The following is a 24,064-nucleotide window of genomic DNA, read 5'->3' on the forward strand; positions in this document are numbered from 1 at the left end:
TAAAAGTAAGCTATTTACTATTATAATAATAATAGTAAAGTCAAAATGGACCTGAGAATGGCTATGAATATTTTTTTTTTTGAGAGTCTCGCTTTGTTGCCCAGGCTAGAGTGAGTGCTGTGGCATCAGCCTAACTCACAGCAACCTCAAATTCCTGGGCTCAAGCAATCCTTCTGCCTCAGCCTCCCCAGTAGCTGGGCCTACAGGCATGCGCCACCATGCCCAGCTAGTTTTTTTCTATATATACTAGTTGGCCAATTAATTTCTTTCTATTTATAGTAGAGAGGGGGTCTCACTCTTGCTCAGTCTGGTTTTGAACTCCTGAGCTCGAGCAATCTGCCGGCCTCGGCTTCCCAGAGAGCTAAGATTACAGGCGTGAGCCACTGCGCCTGGCCTGGCTATGAATTTTGAATGTAGATAGAGCCAGCTAGGGTCTCAGAGGACTTGGCCTGCCTTAGAATTTTGAGAATCCCATTTTATTTCTTATTACTATCTCTAGAGCAAAGAAAATCCTCTAAATTCTATCAGAAAATTTTAAGGGTTTGGGCAAAGAAAGTACTTTGCTTTGACAAGTGTACCTCGCCCAGAATTCTTTTTTTATACTTGAGGGATGGTCTTTGCCCTATTTGTTCCACCTGTCACCAAGTTTTCTGTGGTTTCATGGAAATTGCCTTGAGATTTGCTTATGCCCTATTGGTAATCTTGCCCATCCATGTCCAGATTATCCTAACACTAGAGACGTTTTCTTCTGAGATAAGAGTCCCTCATATTTGGCAGTGACCGCCTTAGTGGCTTTTACCTGGCCATCCTGTGCTGCCTCTTATTTTTTTTTTTTTTTTTTTCTTCTTAGGCAATTACAAGATGAATTGTGCTGCCTCTTAGAATGTTTGTTTTTGCTCTGAAAACATGTTCAGAAACATGTAGGGAGAATAAAAAGTAAAAAAGTCGAACCATAGACAGACACATTAACCAAACTAAATGAAATCAAAATAAGAACGCTCATAAAAATTTTAGACCAGGCTTGGAAACCAAGCAAAATATTAAACTAGGTACAGAGAAAAAAATAAAAGTGAATTCACCAAAAAGAAAAAAAGAGCTTCACAGACAGAGCATAAGTGATGTAGAAAACAGAATTCTCACCAGGAATAAAGGTGTCCTCATAATATAATGGGCTTGTCAGAATAGAAAAAGTTCTTCTGTATCCAAGGATGCAAAGTATTTTATTTAAGACAGTCTTATAACCGAACTATATCCCAAATGAAGGCAAAAAGTCACCCAAAGAAAGGAGTCCAAGAATTCCTGAATGGAATCAGTTGGGCAGACGAGAAGACGCACGGAAGTGGAGTACAAACAATTCAGAACTACACTGGATTCCACGGCTGCCAATCTTCTGAGGTGACCTTGCTTAGGTCTCACTTCTGGACACTAGATTATGTCATCTTAAATTTTATAACAGACACAGAAAGAGACTCTTCAAAAAATTATATTTACTCGGGAATGAGTATTGCAATAGGAATACAGGTGGGCATATTTGGGGAGAAAAAAGAAAAGAAGGGTTTTGTAAAGGAAAAATAAGGAGGATTCCATACGTTGTTTTTAAACAATTATCCTTAAATACAAGGATAAAAATAAGGGTGGCATCAGTCCAATAATGGACTAAGACTTGTAGGGCATGTGTCCTCACAAAAGTACTTTTTGTGTAAAGTTGTGGTAGTTTGTAAACAAAGTTGTGGTTTTTGCAGAGTCTTTTGTGTTAGTTCTTGTTATCAGGCACCTGTGAGGGAGAACCCTCCCTTCATGGCCTTCCATTGCTCCATTTTGTCAGGGTCTGACACTGGTGACTCCATTTTGATTTTGATACTTTCACAGTATAAAGGTTTCCCACCTAAATACTCTGGACACTGTGGTTTGGGCTATTCCTACCTAAAATAACCAGATAAATCTCCTTAAATGCTAATATAATCCTCAACTTAGAATCATTTGTACATAAAGTTATGCCTCACAGGAGAGACTCTCATGATTTCTCAAACCCAATCATACCAAGAGGTTTTAAATTTCATTCTTTTGAAAGAGCCTATTTTCCTCAGTGGAGGGTCTCCGAATTGGCAAAAATTGCTTACTATTTCTGCAACTCTTGAAAAAATTTTAATGATACTTTGAATTCTCTTCAAATAGTGCAATCTGAGATGAATAATTTGGCCTCAGTAGTACTCCAAAATAAAAGAGTTCTTGATATTTTAGCTGCTCAACAGGGAAGAGCTTGTGCCCTAACTTGTGAGAAGCGATGTTTTTACGTTAGCAAATGAGGTATTATCACCCAAAGGTTACTAGACCTTAAAGAACAAATAGGAGTTTTTCGTCAGATAATCATTAGCTCCACTATTGATTTTTTTTTTTTTTTTTGAGGCATAGTCTCACTTTGTTGCCCAGGCTAGAGTGAATGCTGTGGTGTCAGCCTAGCTCACAGCAACCTCAAACTCCTGGGCTCAAGCAATCTTTCTGCCTCAGCCTCCAGAGTCGCTGGGACTATAGGCATGTGCCACCATGTCCGGCTAAGTTTTATTTTTTTTTTCTATATATATTTTTTGGTTATCCAGCTAATTTCTATTTTTAGTAAAGATGGGATCTCACTCTTTGAGGCTCAGCCTGGTCTCAAACTCCTGACCTTGAGTGATCTTTCCTCTTGGCCTCGTAGGATGCTATCCACCATTGATCTTTTTTTTTTTTTTTTTTTTTTTTTTTTGAGACAGAGTCTCGCTTTGTTGCCCAGGCTAGAGTGAGTGCCCTGGCATCAGCCTAGTTCACAGCAACCTCAAACTCCTGGGCTCAAGTGATCCTCCTGCCTCAGCCTCCTGAGTAGCTGGGACTACAGGCATACGCCACCATGCCCGGCTAACTTTTTATATATATATTAGTTGGCCAATATTTTTATTTAGAGTAGAGACGGGGGTCTCGCTCTTGCTCAGGCTGGTTTCGAACTCCTGACCTCGAGCAATCCACCTGCCTCAGCCTCCCAGAGTGCTAGGATTACAGGCGTGAGCCACCACGCCCGGCCCCAATTCTTGGTTATTATTCTCCTTATAGATAATGTGTCCCGGCCCCCACCTATGTGCATTGTCTTGTCTCAGGGGTTTTAAGTGCTTTCCTATAGCCATTCCCATGCCAGATGATTGCCAGCAGGGTCAGAAAACTTGAAGAAACCAGCACTGACTATGTAATTACTGATCATGGCTGCACGACTCTGAGCTCCAGCCTATTTATTGATTATGATACTATGGACCTACCTCCTGACAGCATCGACCTGCCTCCTCAACCCTGTGACTAGGTCAATGGCGGTAACGGAGAGTAATGCTATCCCATTTAGTCACACGCTCAGCTTGCCAAGAGGATGACTAAAAGGGCAGAATAGTTGACGCAAAATTAAAATGGAGACCGGCATGAAAACTTCCTGGGCAAACAAAACCAACTAAAGGCTACAAAAATAGCCTTAACCCAAGTGATATGGCAAATATAAGCAAAACTTAACTTGCGGCACTTCTGGTAAATTCTCAAGTTAGACAAAAACAAAACTTAACCTCAGCCAATCATAAGCAGCCAACTGGCCAGGTGGGTGGCTCACGCCTATAATCCTAGCACTCTGGGAGGCCGAGGCAGGAGGATCGCTTGAGGTCAGGAGTTTGAGACCAATGTGAGCAAGAGTGAGACCCGGACTCTACTAAACACAGAAAAATTAGCTGGGCATGGTGGAGAGGGCCTATAGTCCCAGCTACTCAGGAGGCTGAGGCAGGAAGATCACTTGAGCCCAGGAGTTGGAGGTTGCTGTAAGTTAGACTGACGCCACTGCACTCTAGCCTGCATGACAGTGTGAGACTCTGTCTCGAAAAAATTAAACAAAGTAAAAATAAAAAATAAGCACCCAACTAACATTTGATTATGTGATTAGGGACCTTCCAACAAAATAACTGAAAAAAGCGATCTCTTTTTTTTTTGAGACAGAGTCTTACTCTGTTGCCCGGGCTACAGTGCCGTGGCGTCAGCCTAGCGTCAACCTCAAGGTTGCTGTGAGCTAGGCTGATGGCACAGCACTCTAGCCTGGGCAACAGAGTGAGACTCTGTCTAAGAGAGAAAGAGAGAGAGAAAGAAGGAAAGAAAGAGAAGAAAGAAAGAAAGAAAGAAAGAAAGAAAGAAAGAAAGAAAGAAAGAAAGAAAGAAAGAAAGAAAGAAAGAAAGAAAGAAAGAAAGAAAGGAAGGAAGAAAAGAAAGAAAGAAAAGAAAGAAAGGTGAAAGTGGCTGGACGCTGTGGGTCACACTCAGGACTATGAAGGTCACATATTAGTAAAACTCCATCAATGTTTATGGAGTGCATGAAGGAATGAATTCTTGACTTTCAGCCCATCCCTAATTCTTCAGTTTTATAATTAGATATCTGATTCAATCAACCAACCTCCTCGGGAGAGCCAAAAATTCAATCATGATAAACTGGGTGGAGCTTCAGAAATCTCATCAAATACCACATTCTGATTGGAAGCTGGAAGTTGAAAAGGGAACAAGTGACTAGAAAGCTCAATGTGAGCTCCTGAAGATCCACAGAGAACCCAAAGCCCTGCAGACTGCTTCCAGATTGGGTAAGTCAGCCACCCCCATAGCGACAGTCCCATCTGGTCTACCGTCAGCCAGTCTCAGATGGGGACATGGAGCTCAAAATGGCACGGAGGATGATCCTATGTGTTTTTCAGATGAACAGTTAGGGATTTGATATTTCCTGTAACCGCAGTTTTGTCTGCATTGCAAAAATCTATTTGCGCTTTGGTTGATAATCGTTTCAAAATGCTCAACCAGGCCGGGCACGGTGGCTCAAGACTGAAATCCTAGCACTCTGGAAGGCCGAGGTGGGAGGATTGCTCAACGTCAGGAGTTCGAAACCAGCCTGAGCAAGAGCGAGACCCCGGCTCTACTATAAAAATAGAAAGAAATTAATTGGCCAACTAATATTTATAGAAAAAAATGAGCCGGGCATGGTGGCACATGCCTGTAGTCCCAGCTACTCGGGAGGCTGAGGCAGGAGGATTGCTTGAGCCCAGGAGTTTGAGGTTGCTGTGAACTAGGCTGATGCCACGACACTCACTCTAGCCTGGGCAACAAAGTGAGACTCTGTCTCAAAAAAAAAACCAAAAATGCTCAACCAAGCTGATGTTTTTAAAAAACCCAATTGATTAAAATTTTATTTCTTGGCTTTTTTTTGTTTTGTTTTGTTTTGTTTTGTTTTGTTTTGTTTTGTTTTGCCTGAGACAGAGTCTTGCTCTGTTGCCTAGGCTGGAGTGCCGTGGCGTCAGCCTAGCTCACAGCAACCTCCAACTCCTGGGCTCAAGCGATCCTCCTGCCTCAGCCTCCCGACATGCTGGGACGACAGGCATGGGCCACGACGCCTGGCCTCTTGGCTTTTAAATATTTAGTTTGTGCGCTCTTGTAGTTAATAGAATTTGTGGTATTATGATTTTACAAGTTAGGCTTTCTTTTCTACTGAAAGCGTAAAAATATTCTATATAATAATCTACATAATATTTCTAAGAGTTGAGTCTTTGTTCTGAACGTGTGATCTATTTCTTCCACCAGACTCAACCTAAAGTAGTTAATTTTTAGTATGTGTAATAAGAGATGTGAGTTGGAATCTCCACCTCAGACATGGTTTTCTAGCCTTAACTTACACATGGCTTTTACAATTTCTCATTGAAATTTTTAAAAATGAACAAATGGCCTTCATTTTAGGGATGTCCCCTAAATGTTCCCAACCAAATTATTTGTAGGAACTCAGAATGTAGTCCTGTAGGGCTTGTGACACTCCACTGCCTTTGTCCTAGGGCCTTGAGTGATACTCAGAAACTTCCCCTAAAAGGGTGGGCACTAGCTTTCAGGCTCCTCCATACGCACTTCATAGTGGGACCAGAACTCAATGGAGCACTAGATGAAAATCAAAGGGTAGTGGTCACCTTGTCCCCTCCTCATTGGTTGGGAGACACTGGTCATGGTGGCAGCAGAAGGAGAGGTATGGCTTTGTGGCCGCAGAGTGCAGAGTCCAGTTGGGGTAACTGAGGACTCTTCCATCTCTGCCAGAGCAGGGACACTGGCCCTAGGAGAAGATGGGGGTGATCAGGATTGGCCTGAGAAGAATGCTTTGTCCTTGGATGTGTCCTCAGGATGTTTTCCTTGCAGATTCATCAGGATGAGTCTCCAGGCCCCACCCAGACTCCTGCAACTGGCGGGGCAGAGCCTGGTAAGAAATGAGGCCTTGGTCATCCCCCTTCTGGAGGAGCTGCCAAGGGAGCTTTTCCCACCACTGTTCATGGAGGCCTTCACCAACAGATGTAGAAAAGTCCTGACGGCCATGGTGCAGGCCTGGCCCTTCACCCGCCTGCCTCTGGGGGCCCTGATGCTGAACCCTGACCTGGAGACCCTAAGAGCTGTGCTGGATGGGCTGGATGTGCTGCTTGCCCTAAAGGTTCGCCCCAGGTGAGGCTGACCCAGGGAGCCTGGTAGGGAGGGCCCAGGGGTCTGGGGACAGACAGCTGGGTCAGGGAGAGTGGGGGGCCCATGGTGGGTGGACCAGAGGCTTCTGATGGAGCCCGTGAGAAAGCTCAGAGAGGCCTTGGCCATTGCTGAGCACACTATGGTACAGGGATCCTAGAGTGTAGGACTGCTTCCCATGCAGGAGACACTGAAGGAACAGGTAGCTGCCTCGTTTTAGTGACACTTAAAGGTGATAGAAGTGGGTGCAAGGCATGACATGAGCAGGAAAGAGGATAGAGAATAGGAGAAGCAGGACAGGGGCAGCTGGCGTTCAGGATGTGGAGTAAGAACACAGGTCAGAGGTGGGCCTTGCCTAAATTCTGAGACTCTCGCCTGTTTTACCCACAGGAGGTGGAAACTGCAAGTGCTAGATTTGCAGGATTTTGATGAGAACTTCTGGAGTGTAGGGTCTGAAGCAGTGGCCCATGCATGCTTACCACATGCCATGAATAAGAGGAAAACAGTGAAGAATTGTCCGAGGATGGGAAGGCAGCAACCCTTGAAGGTGTTCATAAACCTTCACATCAAGGAAGGATCCCTGGATGAACTCCTCACCTACCTCTTCTTGTGGGTCAAGCAGAGGAAAGATTTAGTACACCTGTGCTGTACGAAGCTGAGCATTTTTACAACGCAAATCCAAAAGATCAGAATAGTCCTAAGAATGGTGGACCTGGACTGTATCCAGGAGGTAAACGTGAGGTGCAGCTGGAAACTGTCCATGCTGGCAAGGTTTGCTCCTTATCTGGGTGAGATGAGAAATCTTCAAAAACTACTTCTCCTCCAAATCTCTGTGTACAACCTAAGGAAGAAGGACAGGTTTATTGCCCAGTTCACGACTCAGTTCCGTAAGCTGGACCACCTCCAGAGGCTTTATATGAACTCCCTTTCCTTCCTTGAAGGCCACCTGGACCAGGTGCTCAGGTGAGGAAGGATGGTGAGCTTTCTCTGCAGACCAAAGCAAAGCCTTTCTTTGTTCTAGCAGACACATGTACCAGTGAATGTTAACTCATAGTTGTGTTCACTGCTCTCTCCAGAAGTGGGTGTCACATAAGTGGCCCAATAAAGGCAGAGGGATAAACTGGGGTAAATGCTGTAGAGAGGGACTCCAGGCTAGGTAACTAGCTACTGGGGGGTCTCAGATCTAGTGAGGGTGTGTTTGTGAATTTGTCCCGAGGAAGCGTGTCTGAGGTAAGATGATGGGACACAGGTAAGTGAGGAGGGCACTGAAGAAGGAAAACCACATCCGACCTGGACTTTCAAAATATAAGCTCTGTCCTCAACAGCTTAGTGGACGCTAATGATCCTGTCTCTGTGCATAATAGGTTGTTTTGAGCTCCAAGTAAATTAATTAATATATGGAAAATGCAACTTCCCTCACTAGGGGGTGAGGGAGCAGGAATGAAGAACTATCAAGAGTGATTGATGGTTGCTGGTGACACAGGCATGTCTGATCCTGCAGGTGGCAAGCCCAGCACAGGTTGCTGGACCTTGCCTGGGCATGTCCTTTATGCACGTCTCCCACTGGGCTCATGTGGCCCAGAAATGTGGGTTTTTGCCAACATAGGAGGAAAGGGGGCTTTAGAGATTCTGTAGACTTGACCCAGTTGCATGAGTGATCAAGGACTCAGCCTAAAATGGGACTGACCTGAATGACCAGAGCCTTCAACAAATAACATCTAGGGTGTGGACCATCATCAGATGATCACAGTAATTGGGCTCGGGCAAAATTATCATTTTGCACCCTGACGTCCTTCCCCACTACCCTGCTCTCACTGCTACAGTTCCCCAGAACTAACTTCTTCCTCTGTCCCCAGGTGCCTCAAGACCCCCTTGGAGACCCTCTCAATAACCAACTGCCTGCTTTCGGAATCGGACTTGAGGCATCTGTCCCAGTGCCCGAGCATCAGTCAGATAAAGAACCTGGCCCTGAGTCGCATCACGCCGACCGATTTCAGTCCTGAGCCCTTTCAACATCTGCTAGAGAAAGTCGCTGCCACCCTCCAGACCCTGAGACTGGACGAATGTTGGATCACGGACCCCCAACTCGCAGTCATCCTGCCTGCCCTGAGCCGCTGTGCCCAGCTCACAACCTTCAGCTTCCGCGGGAACCCCATCTCCAAGGCCGCCCTGGAGAACCTGCTGCAACACACCCTCAGGCTGAGCCAGTTACGCCTACAGCTGTATGACACCCCCCTGGAGAGTTACAACGCTGGCGGTGCCGTCTCCTGGGAAAAACTTGCCCGATTTAGGGCTGAGCTAAGGCAGATACTGAAGAATTTATGGTGGCCCAAGAGGATCTTATTCAGCACTGTCCTCTGCCCTCACTGTGGCCACAGTGTGTTCTATGACCTGGGCCTTGGTAAACCTTGCTGTCCAACGCCTCATTCTTCTAGGCACTGGGCCGCTGAAGCCTAGGACGTAGGTGCATGTTAAAGAGAGCACAGAACCCATCACTTCTGACAGCTGCTCAGTGGGAATGGGAAAAGGAAGGCAATGCAGCAGAGGGAAGGACAGGAGGGAAATGTTGACTTGGGGAGCTGTTGGGACCTTTGGGGACATGTGTCCTATAGGTCAGAAATAAGAATCAGAATTTCTACAGTAGGATTCAGGCTTGAGAGATACATGAGGGAGTTACCCCTGCATGGATGGATGTAAAGAAACGAGAGGCAGAGCGTGGTGGCTCACACCTGTAATCCCAGCACTTTGGGAAGCTGAGGCGGGAGGACTGCACAAACCCAGGAGTTCAAGGCCGCAGTGAGCTATGATTGTGCCACTGCACTCCAGCAGCATAATAATAATAAAAATAAATAAAAACAGAAACAGTCCAAAATAAAGGGAACCTCAATGGAAACCACCATCTGGTGTTTGAACATTTAACTTGTTTTTCAATTTAAACCTCGGGAATCTTCAGTTACTGATATTAAAGAGACACTGAGTTGTCTGTGATCAGTGAGGTTCAGCCCTAGAAACTCAAGGCATCAAAAGGAGATTCGATCATTTAGATCAATTCCTTCTCCTTCCTGGGTGTGCTACCTCTTTGCTTTATTCTGTGGCTGTTTCGTGTGTTAATAAACAGAAGGTGGACATACAGGGCCTGGAGCTTTGGAATTGGGCAACGACTGAGCCCCTGGAGCAAAGCCCCTGAGCAGGGGGCCCTCCCTGTTAACCAGATGCCAACACCTGGGCACTCCTTGTGGGTCTCTAGATGGATCGAGAAGCCTTAGTTCCTGGATGTTGGCTTCACTGCACAAGGAGCCACCTCCAGTCCTCACACATGCACAAACACACACACACACACACACACACCCTGCTGCCCTGGAAGCAGATGTCCACACTGTGTATTAGCAGGAGCAAATATTTCTATCCACATTTTAAAAATTACATCCTTTGGGGGGTGTCTATGTCATATTAGTGACAATGTCAGAGCAAACATGAGATTTACTACAGATACAGAGGACATGTCAACCAGGAGGTGGGAGGGATGGCCGCCTCAGATCCGCCTCCCCAGCCTGCAGAATCCGGGTTTATCTGGAGGTGATATGAACAACGAATGAAAGGAGTGAGCGTCATTACATGTTTGGGGCGGAGTGCAGGGCGCACAAGCACAGTGAGAAATCATGCTAGTACATATACCACATGATCAAAAAATGACATGTAAGTCCCTCCGAGGGTGGGGGTTTTAGTAGTATAATGAGCTAGGGGCTGATACTGGTCACTCAGCCTTGTGCACGGGTGGGATGTGGGGAGGAGGCTGCTCAGTGGGTCCTTGGACACAATCTGGTGGGCGTCGTTTATCTTGTCTTCTCTGGACAAACAGGTGGTGTGAGGCTTAGGAATCTCGTGGCTGCAAGGAGGTTCTGCCATTTCTGGGGTGGGGAGGGACTCAAAAGGGAATGCATCAGTGCAACAGGAGGTTACAAAGTTCTGGTCAGCAAATCTTATTGGCCTGGGAACTTGAAACACAAGATAACTATTAAAAAAGTGTTTTCTTGCTTGTGGGGACGGTTACAATATCATCAGACGATGAATAACCACTAAGTGACCGTGACTACTTAGTGACCCTCCGTGTGGTGAGGGATCCAAAACCAAGGGCCCCCAAGCAAAGGACCCTGCTGAGAAGTCAGGGGCTGGTGTTGCTGGGCAAGGACCTTGGGCACCAGCCTCAGTTTCCCTGTAACATGAGGATGATTATGGCCACTAGCTTATGGAACCTGTGTAGGGTCCAATGAAGTGATGCATGTTTAGGGCTTGGCACAGGGCTTTGCATACCGTAAGAGCTCAATAAATGCATCTTTCCTTTTTTTTTTTCCTTTTAGCAAAAGTCCCCAGCCTTCTTCATCATGCATTCTTACCCTCTATTTCTGGCAAAAGAGAAAGGCAGGCACACTGGCCCCACAGCTGGACTCAGCTTTCACACATGGCCACCATTTAATCATGATTTACACAAACAGCAGAGCCTTGCACCCAGCAGGGGGTGGAGGAGGAATGCAAAACTGAATTCACCTGTCCTGATCTTAAGATAAAGATTTCCAAGCCATAGGATTCGTATGCCATCTGCAGGCCAGGTTGTATAAGTTAGTGTTTCAGGAAGGATCACATTATATAGTATTTTTTAATATCTGCTATTATATAAATGTCATTTGAGTATAAGTATTTGTGTTGTGATTTATATAAATGTTAAAGATATGTTTAGTTATATATATATATATATAAAATTTGAGACAGAGTCTCACTCTGTTGCCCAGGCTGCAGTGCAATGGTGTGATCATAGGTCACTGCACCCTCCAATTCTTGGCCTCAATCTGTTCTCCAGCCTCAGCCTCCCCAGGTTCTAAGATTTTTCTGTTGAGCCTCTGGTCAGAGCTCTTCCTCCTGGCCAGGTGCAGTGGCTCACGCCTATAATAGCACTCTGGGAGGCCGAGGCAGGAGGATTGCTTGAGCTCAGGAGTTCGAGACCAGTCTGAGCAACAGTGAGACCTGGACTCTACCAAAAAATAGAAAAACCAGCTGGGCGTGGTGGCAAGGGCCCAATATGCCCAGCTATTCAGGAGCCTGAGGCAGGAGGATGGTTTGAGCTGTGAGCTAGGCTGATGTCACTGCACTCTACTCAGGACAAAAGGAGTGAGACTCTGTCTCAAAAAAAAAAAAGATACAATCTCCAAATTGTTTACCAAGAATTTACATTAAAATAGCAAAAGGTATTGATTGGCTATACATTATTGTTTGTATCATAAAATCCAAAAACATGGCCGGGCGCGGTGGCTCACGCCTGTAATCCTAGCTCTTGGGAAGCCGAGGCGGGCGGATTGCTCAAGGTCAGGAGTTCAAAACCAGCCTGAGCAAGAGCGAGACCCCGTCTCTACTATAAATAGAAAGAAATTAATTGGCCAACTGATATATATATATAAAAAATTAGCCGGGCATGGTGGCTCATGCCTGTAGTCCCAGCTACTCGGGAGGCTGAGGCAGAAGGATCGCTCAAGCCCAGGAGTTTGAGGTTGCTGTGAGCTAGGCTGATGCCACAGCACTCACTCTAGCCTGGACAACAAAGCGAGACTTTGTCTCAAAAAAAAAAAATAAAATCCAAAAACATGAAGATATTGAGTGCCGCAGCTACTCGGGGAAACTACAGGGAAGAAAAGAACAAAACGCCTTTAAACAATTGCCTCTAGGCTTGGGAGTGGGGGTGGGAGGGAGAAACCTAAATCCCATACTTAAGTCTCTCAGGGCCTGATAAATTTTGCATACCTCAGATAACTCAGACTGCTGAGTGATTTTTCTTTTCTCATTTCCCTCCTTTGATCAAATTTTTTTCTCTTCTAAGAGCCCCGATGATCAGCATTCTGGATGTAAATTTGTCACATGTCACTGGAAAGGCTCATTCCCAGGCAATGTCATCCTACATTGGAAGGAAAGAGGAGAGGTATCATGCCTTTCTAGCTTAATGAGGTCTCAAGGCCACACTGATTGCTAACACAAGGGACAGAACAATGGGATCTCAGGCCACCCACTTACAAAGAAGCCACAGCATGCTGGATCATTGCCAAGCACCTAGCTATTAGGATTAGTTTTTGTTGTTGACTTTAGACATCTAGAAATACAAAGCAAAATCTATTTAACAATTAAAAATGTGATGCAAATAAGGACAATTTTTTTTTTTTTTAGACATAGTCTCACTCTGTTGCCCAGGTTAGAGTGAGTGCCATGGCGTCAGCCTAGCTCACAGCAAACTCAAACCCCTGGGCTCAAGAATTCCTTCTGCCTCAGCCTCCTGAGTAGCTGGGACTACAGGCATGCGCCACCATGCCCGGCTAATTTTTTCTATATATTTTTTTTTGGCAAATGAATTTCTTTCTATTTTTAGTAGAGACGGGGTCTCACTCTTGCTCAGGCTGGTTTTGAACTCCCGATCAATCTTGAGCGATCTGCCCACCTTGGCCCCCCAGAGTGCTAGGATTACAGGTGTGAGCCACCGTGCCTAAGGACAATTATTAATAAAACAATTTGCAATCCAGATCTGAAAAGTGTTCCTATTCCTGAAGGTAACCAACTACTTTGCCTACTTCTTGTCCTGGTCTGAAGAACAAGGTGTTGAAGATATCCTGTGATGAAGGTGCCCACTCAGGTGGGACTTCCTGATATGATCCCTTCCAATTTGCTTGGAAGGAGTCCTTTACCTGATGCTGTTTCCCAATAAACAAAATCTCCAGATCAGACACCATGATCTTTGATGTCTTGATCTCCTGGGAGGTTGCTGTTAAAAGAATCCTAATTAAGTAATTTAGAATTTATAGTGAGAAGCTTATAAGGCCTTGGCAATAATAAAGAATATCTGATTTAAGCTTGGAAGCACCTTAGGCCAGGGAAGGTTAAAAGTTTCTGTAAGCTTTGCCAATTGCTTTTTTATTATCCCATTGTGTGTTCCGGCCAGTCCTGAAGACAGAGGGTGTTATGCACAATGGAAGTGCTGATCCATTGAATCTCAACCAGCTTTGACCACGTAAGATAAGATTTCTATAAACCTTTTATAACCTCTTACACTTTTTTCCCATTCTGTCTTTCCCCAACTTTTTATGTTCCTTTAGCTTTACCTAACATTCTTTTTTAATCCCTTCAACTTAAAATGACCTTTAAAAACATCTAGGCAAAATTGCTTTTCCTTTAACAAAACCCACATTCTCATGCCTTCTTAATCTTCTTTACCAAAAACATACTATTTTTCTAATACAGCCTGTATACAGAATTGTTTCTGTTATATCTAGTAGATTTATTTTTTATTTATTTATTTATTTATTTTGAGACAGAGTCTCGCTTTGTTGCCCAGGCTAGATAGAGTGAGTGCCCTGGCATCAGCCTAGCTCACAGCAACCTCAAACTCCTGGGCTCAAGCGATCCTGCTGCCTCACCCTCCCGAGTAGCTGGGACTACAGGCATGTGCCACCATGCCTGGCTAATTTTTTCTATATATATTAGTTGGCCAATTAATTTCTTTGTATTTATAGTAGAGGCGGGTCTCGCTCTTGCTCAGGCTGGTTTCGAACTCCTGACCTCGAGCAATCCGCCCGCCTCGGCCTCCCAGAGAGTTAGGATTACAGGCGTGAGTCACCATGCCCCGCCTTCAGAAACTTTTAAATTTAATTCTCATTTATTTGCTTTTGTTGTTGCTATATTTGCTATTTGGGATCTTAGTCATAAACTTACCCAAGAGTCAAGAATTGCTCTCTTACATGTCTTGGATCTCTGATCACCCTGAAGCCAGAGTTCTCAGGGTGCTGGTTGCCAACATTTACTGCAGCTTCTGGCTGAGCTGAAAGTCCATGTAGACGTTGTTCTTGTGGAGAGGTGCTACGAGACTCCTACATGTCATGGGCAAATGTCCCAACACCTCTGTACAATACTGAAAAGTAACCAAAGATCAGTAACAAAAAAGAAAGAAAATAAAAATTAATTAATTAACTTTAATTAAGTTAATTAATTAATTAATTTCTAGTTGCCTAGAGCACCCAAATGGGTCAGAGGGAGCAATTATCTCTTCTCTTTGGGGTGAAAAAATTTACCCTTATGCATCTTTCAGTTTTGAACAAACAAGAATTGGTCACAAATGAAAGGACAAGTCCAAATTACAAGTAATAGGAAGCAGCTGCAATTTGAAAAGCATACTATGTAGTTTAAGGACAAAAGTAGTGAAACCATCATTGCTAGATTTGCCATGCTAGGACCCAACCCTTTTGCATAACTCCTCTGCCGAGCTCCTGGCCAGAGTGTGATCCAAACCTCTTGCCCTGGGGCAGAGGTGGAGAAGGCAGTTCTCTGCAGACACTGAAGCTCTTGCTCTTAAAGGAGAGAGAGGGTTTGAAGAACAACCCAAACAAAATCTCGACATCAACCAAAAAATGGGGGAGGTCCAGATTCAGGAGGACTTGCCCTTTTCCACACACCTTTTGAAACCTCTGGAAGCAGAGAAACACAATGGGTTTATGCTGGTACCAAGTATCAAGTCCAGGAGCGATTGCCACGTGGTGGTGCTGCCTCCTGCTGACTTATGCCGGATATAGCAACTCCAAGGAAAAAGCTGAGGCAAAATTAATATATGCAGAGGGTTTATTTGGGCCAAGTTTGAGGACTGCAACCAGGGAACATATATTCAGGGCAACTTGCGTCTCTGCACCCAGGTTGTAGTCCTCAAACTTGGCCCAAATAAACTCTCTGCTTATATTATTTTTGCCTCAGCTTTTTCCTTTAAGTTAACAGTAGGATAGTAGGGAGCAAGTAGAAGTCATGTCAGTTCTGTCATTCTTGGTAAGGGGAATATCTTGTGTTTTTAGCTTTTCATTAGCTTTTCTCAATGAATCTTTTTTAGAAAGCTATTTTAGAATCCTGTTATCTCTTTGAGGCTTCTAAACCCCAGTGAGAATCCTGTTCCCTCTGCCTAATTTGGGAGGCTTGGGATTCAAGTGCACTTCTTAGATGAACAGTTTTGTTCATTTGGAATGTTCCACATAATGGCCACCATAAATCAAAATTATCTTTAGTGAGATTTTTTTCCCCACTTTTGTAAATATTTGTAGCTTCTGGAACCAGAAATCTTATATATGAAAAAGGCAGTTCTACCAGGGGTAGAGCACTCAGGTCTTTAGAAATCAGGGATCCTATTTTTATGTTGGGTCTTGAGTCTCTCAGAGCCCAGACAGTTTTGTCTCCAAAATCTCCTTGACCACCTTAGCCAATGATTTTGCAGTTTCTGCCTGATCCAGTCAGATACCCGAAGCCTTCCTTACCTAAGCACAAAAGATAAAAGAAGCCACGTACCTGCAAAATCTGAAATCCTGGTTCACGTCCCCCGCAGTAACGACCACTTACTGCAACTGCTGTCAGTTACTTTAAACCTGCAGCTCTTTATGCTAGCCACAAATGGGGTACAACCCACATTTCTGTCTGGCCATAGTCTTGGGGGCTTGGTGAATATAAAATAAGCCCAAACCCACCCCAGGTACAGAGTGGAGGATTGAATTTATGAGAGGAGACGTTTTATCCCATTCAGAACTATCCCTGCACTGGGAGCTGGACTTGTAGGATCCATCCTTTCACATAGGGTGAGATCATGATGGCCCAGCTTTATGTGGTGGTATTAATTCCTTCCCAGGTCAGTGTGACTGTCTCGCCTGGGCACCTGCATATCCGATGTCTTAGGTGGGGTTCCCTGAAGCAGAGCCTGATGCAGGGATTCCGTACACAGTGAGTTATAGCCGTGGGATACAAGGGTTGGGGTTGCATGACCTCCCTGACAAGGTGGTTCCACTTCTGCTAAGGGTGAGTCTCTAGAAGAGGGAGCTGGGACACATTAGCAATCCACGCTCACAGCACCTGGACGTGCCCAGTACTGGGGATTTGGACGGGACACTAACAGTCCTCTATACCTAACCAAACCTGTTTCTGGTGGAGGGGGAAGATCTGTGGGCACTATACTGCCTGACCGAGGAGTGGACGGAAGGTTCTCAGGACAAAGGACTGTAACAGTAATGCCAATAGTCAGTGTTGCTCCAGGATTTAGGGCCTGGGCACCCAGCCCATTGGATAAAGCTGTGACATGCAAAAGGGAAACAGGGCTTCCAGAAGACATTTTAAGGAAGAAAAATTGGCAATGTGCAGGAGGCAATCACTTCTCACTCAGGCGCTCTTTAAACATATACATATTCATGAGAGGGCACCAGGAGAGGTTGTCTGAAAGTTAACTCATTGTCAAAACATAAGGATTTTTTTCTTCCACTTAACACTGTGGTCTGACCCCACGCCCCCAACACCTCCACGCAATCCGAAGGCTCCTGGGTGGCAAATATTCTATTAACTCTCCATCATGGGCTGGGCCTGGTGCCAGCTTCCTATTTAAGTGAAATCTGTTCGAGCAGATAGGTGACCTACTTTGACTCGGTTACGGACAGAGGGCTCGACCTTTGTGGAAAGGCAAAGCCCTCTTTGGTCCCTGGAGGGAGAAAGGTGACTTCAACGAGTCACTCCCACCCACTGTATTGCTCTGAAAAGTTTCAGCCTTGTAAAACCTCTTGTTCCTCAGGAACAAGAAGAAATGTCAACGGAAGAAGAGGACGTTCTGAAGATTTACTACCTTTTCTCCTTGTTCCTTCCTTCAGTGAGGGAGACGTGCGTTATTTTGAATCTTTTGGTTAGCGTGGAGCATAACCTACTTATCGGTCTCGTCTGATTTGAATCCTTGATTTTTTTTGTGACTCTGCTCAGGACAAAGAAGCAAACCTGAGACACCGAGTGAGGCAAAGCAGCGAGGAGCAGGTGCAACAAGGCTTTACCTGCCCCATTTGTGCAGGGATGTAGAAGGGAAAAGTTGGCTCCAAAGGAGCAATACTATTTCCAAGGTCACAGAGAAAGATGAGAATTGTGGACACTTTGGAATTCTAGTCTAGTGCTCTGTATAACCCACTATTTTTTTAACTTCCTTTTGCCTAATTCAGACACCACTGGAGGTCAAGTCTCTATTGTGACATCATCCAGGAACATTACAAAAGACTAGTTAATAGTGGGGGTTTTTGTTTGTCTGTTTGCAAGAGCCGAAAATGGATTTTCCATGTTGTTCTTTACTGGAGCTGCCTTGAATAGGATCTGGTGGGTGTGATAAATAAATTAATTAAGCAGGCAGCTGTCCCCCCATCCCCCACCCCCACCCCATTCCTTTGTGCGTGGATTTAGCCAAACTCAGTTTCTCGGCAATTCTTTTTGCTACCAAGTGTTCCTTCCCAGCGTCTGCTTCCTGAATAAATATGTATGCAGGTTGGCTTATCCAAATGCACTTCAGCTCTATTTAAGTTGCTGCCTAGTCACGGCCTGGGAGGAGTGTCAGAGAGAGATAAATCAAAGCCCTGTCACCTTCCACAGCAGCACATTGCAGGGGACATTAACTTGCCTTCAAACAAGACAGAGGTGGCCTTTCTCAGGTGCTGGAGACGGGTGGGACTTAGTGCAGGAAGCCACAATAGCCACTGCAACCTTGGCCTGGAGGGGTGGGAGGAGACAGACAGGGGACCTCTCCTCTCCCTCTGGAAGGCACTCCCTGTGCCCACGCCCACATCTCCTTTTACTAGGTACGCTCCTTCTGGTCCTCCAGGTCCCAGCCTCAGTGTCACCTCCTCAGAGAAGTCCTCCCTGCCCCCCTCCACTGTTGGTTTCCTGCACAGAACAAAGGTATCTGAATTTGCCATGACACACACCCTTGTTTCTTCCAGGTGGCCGGCTCCGGGAGGGCGGGGCCCACCCATCTTACTCACCCATGCTGACCCCCATGCTCGTGTTTCGGGGAGAATAGCGCCTCCACCCCTCAACATCTGGGGCCCCACCTGGGGTGCCTGGAGCGGCTCCACTGGGGCCATGTGCCTGTGTCCTGGTGTCCACAGCGCTGCAAAGGCCAGGTGGCTCCTTTGCTCACGTGTCTGGCTCCTCGATGCTCCTGGCTTCCTCCTCTCTCTCTCCATGTGGTCTGTCACCCACCAGGGTCTCCTCCGAGGCTGGCTTTTCACAGGCTGGTGGTCTCAGGGTAGTTGAGCTCCTATGTGACGGTGGCTTCAAAGGGGCGGGAAGCAGAGCCTGGCAGGTGGGATCTGCCCCCCAGAGCTGGTCCAGCCTCACTTCACCTTCTATTGGTCAGAGCGGTCCCAGGGCCACCCCACAGTCACGAGTGACCTGTCTCTTAGTGGGGACATGGCAGAGTCATGGTGCAGAGACTGGGAGACCTCACTGCAGACATTTTGGGAAATTCCAATCTGCCACATGGAAAGTGGACAGAAGTGGACAGATCTGAGGCACTTTCAGGAGGTAGACTCAACAAAACAACAGTGCAGGGAGGGAGAGAAAAGGTAGAGATATGAACACCCGTGTGGGGGTAACTATGAATCTAGGTAGAAATAATGCTTGGTAAAATAATTTTTTTTAAAGTTTAAAGAGGAGGGAGAGATTACTTGTATCTAAGGGGCAGGGCCAGCCACCACATCTGGTTGTACAGGTTGTACACTGCACAGCTCTGCGGGATGACATTCACAATCGCATGCGACAAGGCCTACAGACAGGAATCCAGGAAGCCTCATGGAGGAGATGGTAGCTGAGATGTAGGATTTCAAGGGGTGGAAGAGGTCGGTAGGTGGCATTCCAGGAAGAAGGAAAATTATAGGGAATACTACGGAGGTCGGAGTGCTTGGATGGTCATGGTGTGTGTGCACTCCAGTTGGGCAGGAGTATAGCATGGGAAAGGACAACAATAGGTCATAAGGCTCAAAAAAGGGCTTGAGGGAAGATCATAGGAGGCCTTGAATGCCAGGCTCAACCTGAGCTTCATTCTATAAGCCAGGGGTCAGCAAACTGTTCCCATGGGCCAAAACTAGCCCGTATTGTACTTGGGTATGGCCTGTGGACCAAAGCCAGATAAAGACAAATACTGCATGATCTCATTTATTCATATGCGTGGAATCTAAAATTGTCAAACTCTTAGAAGCAGAGAGTAAAACTCTGGCTGCCCTGTGCTGGGGACAGGGGGAATGGGGAGGTCACAGCTAGAGGTTACAAAGTTTCAATTATGCGAGATCAGTAAGTTCTGGAGGTCTCTGCAGCACAGAACTAGCATCACCGTCCTGTGCAGGGAACTTTCGTTGGGGGGGGTAGGTCTTACATTAAGTGTTCTTCCCACACATATTATGACTTATCAAGTAGTAAATATCACTTATATATTATTTATCAAATAAAATGATACAGGAACGGGAGGAAACTTTGGGAGGTGATGGATACATCCATGTCGTGGACGGTGGGGTGGTTTCACAGGGACTACTCATCCCCAAACTTGAGTTGTAGACATTAAAAATGTACAGCTTTTTACGTGTCAATCATACCGCAATAATGGGACTTTTTAAAAATAAAGAGTCATATTAATAAAAACAAAATAAGGAAATTATATGACAGAGGTAGTACATGGCTGGCAAAGCCTAAAATATTGACTATTTGACTCTTTACAGAGAGGTTCTTGCAGCTGTCACTGCGCCCGACAGAGTGACGTGGTGACAGGAGATGGACCGACCAGAGGCAGGAGGAGAGAGGAGGCCGGGAGGCCGGCAAGACGCTGCTCCAGTCACGTGGTGCCAGGAAGGGGGAGCTGGAGCTGGGGAGGGCGGTGGCGGCACCTCCGGACCAATGAGCCCCAGGAGCAGGCACCTGTCCTCTCAGTCACGGCTGATGCCGATTTCTTCAACCTCACGGTCACACCCTGCGGAGAGATGCAGGCTGTGCCAGGCAGGCGGCTCCCCATGCCGCTGGGCCCCTCCATCTCCCACTCGCATCAAAAGTTCTTCATCAGGTTCCATTGGAAGATTTAAGCAATTTCTTTTTTTTTTTTTTCTGAATACTAGATATAATTGGAAATGCCTGGTGGAAACAGCATGGTCGCCTTTTCATTTCAAGGAGCTGGTGGAACTGTTTCAAACACAGAACTATAGAGGAATTATTAATATATCTTTCTGCCCACCCCATCCAGAGCTGTTGGCTTCCGGGTGGTTCTAAGTGTTGACGGTGGGACCCGCGGCACAGTGGGAAAGATACGGCCTTGGGCAGGCTGTGTCACGCTGGGTGTGTGGATTCCCATCTGAGCACCAGTGTTCCCAGGGGAAAAGCGGGGTCAGTTGGACCTGCCTGGTGCAGAGGTTTGGGAAATATGTGGAGGTACCTGGCATGGGGCAGGGATCCCTTGGGAATTGTCATCATTGTCCTTTCCATCCTCTCTATTACTGGCATCCCCCAGGACCTATGTCCGCAAGGACCTTACTTGGGAATCCCAAGTGAGAGATGTGAGTCCCCAGTCTGTGACCACACCCCCATCTCCATAGTGATTTCTTTTTTCTTTTTTTTTGAGACAGAGTCTCACTCTGTTGCCCAGGCTAGAGTGAGTGCCAGGGCGTCAGCCTAGCTCACAGCAACCTCCAACTCCTGGGCTCAAGCAATTCTCCTGCCTCAGTCTCCCGAGTAGCTGGGACTACAGGCATGCGCCACCATGTCCGGCTAACTTTTTCTATATATTTTTAGTTGGCCAATTAATTTCTTTCTATTTATAGTAGAGACAAAGTCTCGCTCTTGCCCAGGCTGGTTTCGAACTCCTGACCTTGAGTGATCCTCCTGCCTGGGCCTCCCAGAGTGCTAGGATTACAGGCGTGAGCCACCGCGCCCGGCCGATAGTGATTTCTAACAGGGACCTGGGGCCCAAATGCGATGGGCCGCCTTGGAACATGTCGCCAGTAGTGTTCCCGCCAGAACCCTCTCACATCGACAGCCATCCTGGCCAGCCCCGCCAGGAAAGCCAGTGTACATGGCAGCCCATTCCACTTGGGAGGACAGAATTCCAACAACTAGGAAAACTTAGGGTCATTTAGAGCCATCCTCTTCCACTTGCTGGCTCTGGGCTTCTCGTGGCTGCTCTAGTTTTGCTTCCGTCTCCATTTTTCCTCCAAGTCTTCTCTTCCAAACTAAACAACGTGAACTCCTTCTGCACTCGCCGTCTGCTGTTTTCATATTTTTCCGATGGCGAGTATCTTTCTTTTTTTTTTTTGTACTTTCTTAAAATTTTTATTTAAATAATTTAATCTTTTATTAGTTTCCTTTTTCTTTTCACATGCGCATATTAGCATTCAGCTGAATATCTTTTTGTTCTTTCTGTTGGGACCTGCTTGCGAAGGGACTTGCTGGCCTGATCCCGGGGCCCGGGCTGGGCTGCCAGCTGCCGGCATCGTGTGAAAATGAGGGATTGCAGGACTTCTGCGAGGCAGAGGAGCGGGGAGAGACAGCAGCGATCAATCCTTGGTTATATATAACTGTCCCCCGAGGCAGAGCCAGCCCCTCCTCCACTGCCGGCGCTGTAGCTCGGCCCTGGCAGGGCCCAGAAAGCTTTGTTCACTGTCCCCGAGGTCCCCAGCAGAGAGCAGGAGAGCAGAGCTGGACGCTTAATCCCTCTGACCAAAGTTCTTGACCTTGCTACTGCTATCCTGTTCTTTGAATTTACCCCACCCCCTCTCTCTCCTTATTTATTATTGTTAATACTACTATTATTATTTTTACTCCTCTCTCTTTAGCCTGGAGAGGAGCAATGTGGGAGAACTTAGGCTGAACAGGACTGACTTACAGCCCACTCATTGGCTGTGTGACTTTGGGGAAGCCACTTAACCTCTCTGAGCTGATTTTCCCATCTGTTAAATGAACTTAATGTCCTAGCACTCTAGGAGGCCGAGGTGGGTGGATTCCTCGAAGTCAGGAGTTTGAAACCAGCAAGAGCAAGACCCCGTCTCTACTATAAATAGAAAGAAATTAATTGGCCAACTAATATATAGAGAAAAAATTAGCCGGGCATGGTGGCACATGCCTGTAGTCCCAGCTACTCGGGAGACTGAGGCAGGAGGATTTCTTGAGCCCAGGAGTTTGAGGTTGCTGTGAGCTAGGCTGACGCCAGGGCACTCACTCTAGCCTGGGCAACAAAGTGAGACTCTGTTTCAAAAATAGGGGGAAATGGGCATTTATTGAAACCTTAAAATCTGTACCCCCATAATATGCCGAAATAAAATAAATAAATAAATAAATAAATAATGAGCTTAATGATTTCTTTTTCATGGGAGTATTGTAAGAATTCAATGAGATTATACATATGTATATGTGTGTATGTGTGCACAGTTGTTTCTCATTATTCGAGATAGTTCTATAAAGTCACCTTGAATACTGAATTATCCAAATACTAAATCTTTTCCCCTAGGGAAAATATAAGGCTAGATTCTTTGAGCCTCCGGTCACATTTTCATGAAATAATCAATACATAACCTTGTTTTATGTACCCTTCTGTTTACAGACAGATGACGTTATTTAATGTATATTGTTGATTCATGCACATTGAACTTGCCAGCATCACCGTAACTCACCCCTGGATGAAGCTTTTCTATTACACGCATTTTCCCTGTAAGGCACATCAGACTTCTTGTGCTTAGGAACCCTAGACAGCACATCGACACAATGTTGATTAGGGGCCATCGAAACAGTGAAATCACCAACAAAAACTGCAAAAATGTGAAACTCATGGCACTAAACAGACGATGCAAAAGACTCTTGCTTATAGTCTAAGAGCTGAGACAAGAAGGCAGAGTGTGGCCTTGTTCAAACTCAGCTGGGAACGTGCAGCGTGGGGAGCTCAGATGTTTGTGCCTCTCTGCACATATGCACATCCACAATTGATTGCAAGTGTGTCACAAGTTATTGATTTGGGGATTACAAATAAATTTTAGCTAGTAGGCAAATTCACAAATATAGAAGACGGAAGGAAAACAAATGTATGTGTATGTATTTCCTGACGGAAGGGAAATTTTCAGTTCTTATATGCATATGTGGTATGACCTCAGGGCCTGACATCCAACAGCTGATAGCTGCTCCTCAATTTTCCATTCTCCTTTCCCACTGTTTTTGTTTTTTGTTTTTTGGTTTTTTTTTTTTTCTTTTCCTTTTTTTTGGAGATAGAGTCTCACTCTGTCACCCTGGCTAGAGTGCCCTGGCATCAGCCTAGCTCACAGTAAGCTCGAACTCCTGGGCTCAAGCGATCCTGCCTCAGGTACCCCCTCCCCCGAGTAGCTGGGACTATAGGCACACACCACTGTAGGCGTATTTTTTCTATTTTTAGTAGAGATGGGGTCTTGCTCTTGCTCAGGCTGGTCTCGAACTCCTGACCTCAAGTGATTCTCCCCACTTAGCCTCCCAGAATGCTAGGATTACAGGCGTGAGCCACTGCACCAGCCTCCCCACCATTTTCTGTCACACTCTATTTGATTTCCCCAGTGGCTTCTAGCCCAACTGCCCTAGACTACACTAATTGCTCCTGGAACAGTTGTGAGTTTATGTTTCTCTGAGTTATAATCTACTGGACAACTGTCTCCCACCAATAGTCTGGTGGAGGGTCAATGTATTCATTCAACAA

The 24,064-nt window shown here is 45.9% G+C and overlaps 1 protein-coding gene across 1 annotated transcript; it reads left to right on the plus strand.

Moving 5' to 3' along the window:
* Window positions 1-6,220: 6,220 nt before the first annotated feature.
* On the plus strand, window positions 6,221-8,979 carry LOC105870490 (PRAME family member 12-like). Its single transcript, XM_012763122.2, has 3 exons — window positions 6,221-6,507; window positions 6,913-7,485; window positions 8,379-8,979. Exons 1-3 carry the CDS (start codon window positions 6,221-6,223, stop codon window positions 8,977-8,979), a joined length of 1,461 nt encoding a protein of 486 aa, XP_012618576.2.
* The last annotated feature ends 15,085 nt before the right edge of the window (window positions 8,980-24,064 follow it).

Source organism: Microcebus murinus, chromosome 2 (assembly GCF_040939455.1).
Source record: "Microcebus murinus isolate Inina chromosome 2, M.murinus_Inina_mat1.0, whole genome shotgun sequence".
Taxonomy (NCBI): Eukaryota; Metazoa; Chordata; class Mammalia; order Primates; family Cheirogaleidae; genus Microcebus; species Microcebus murinus.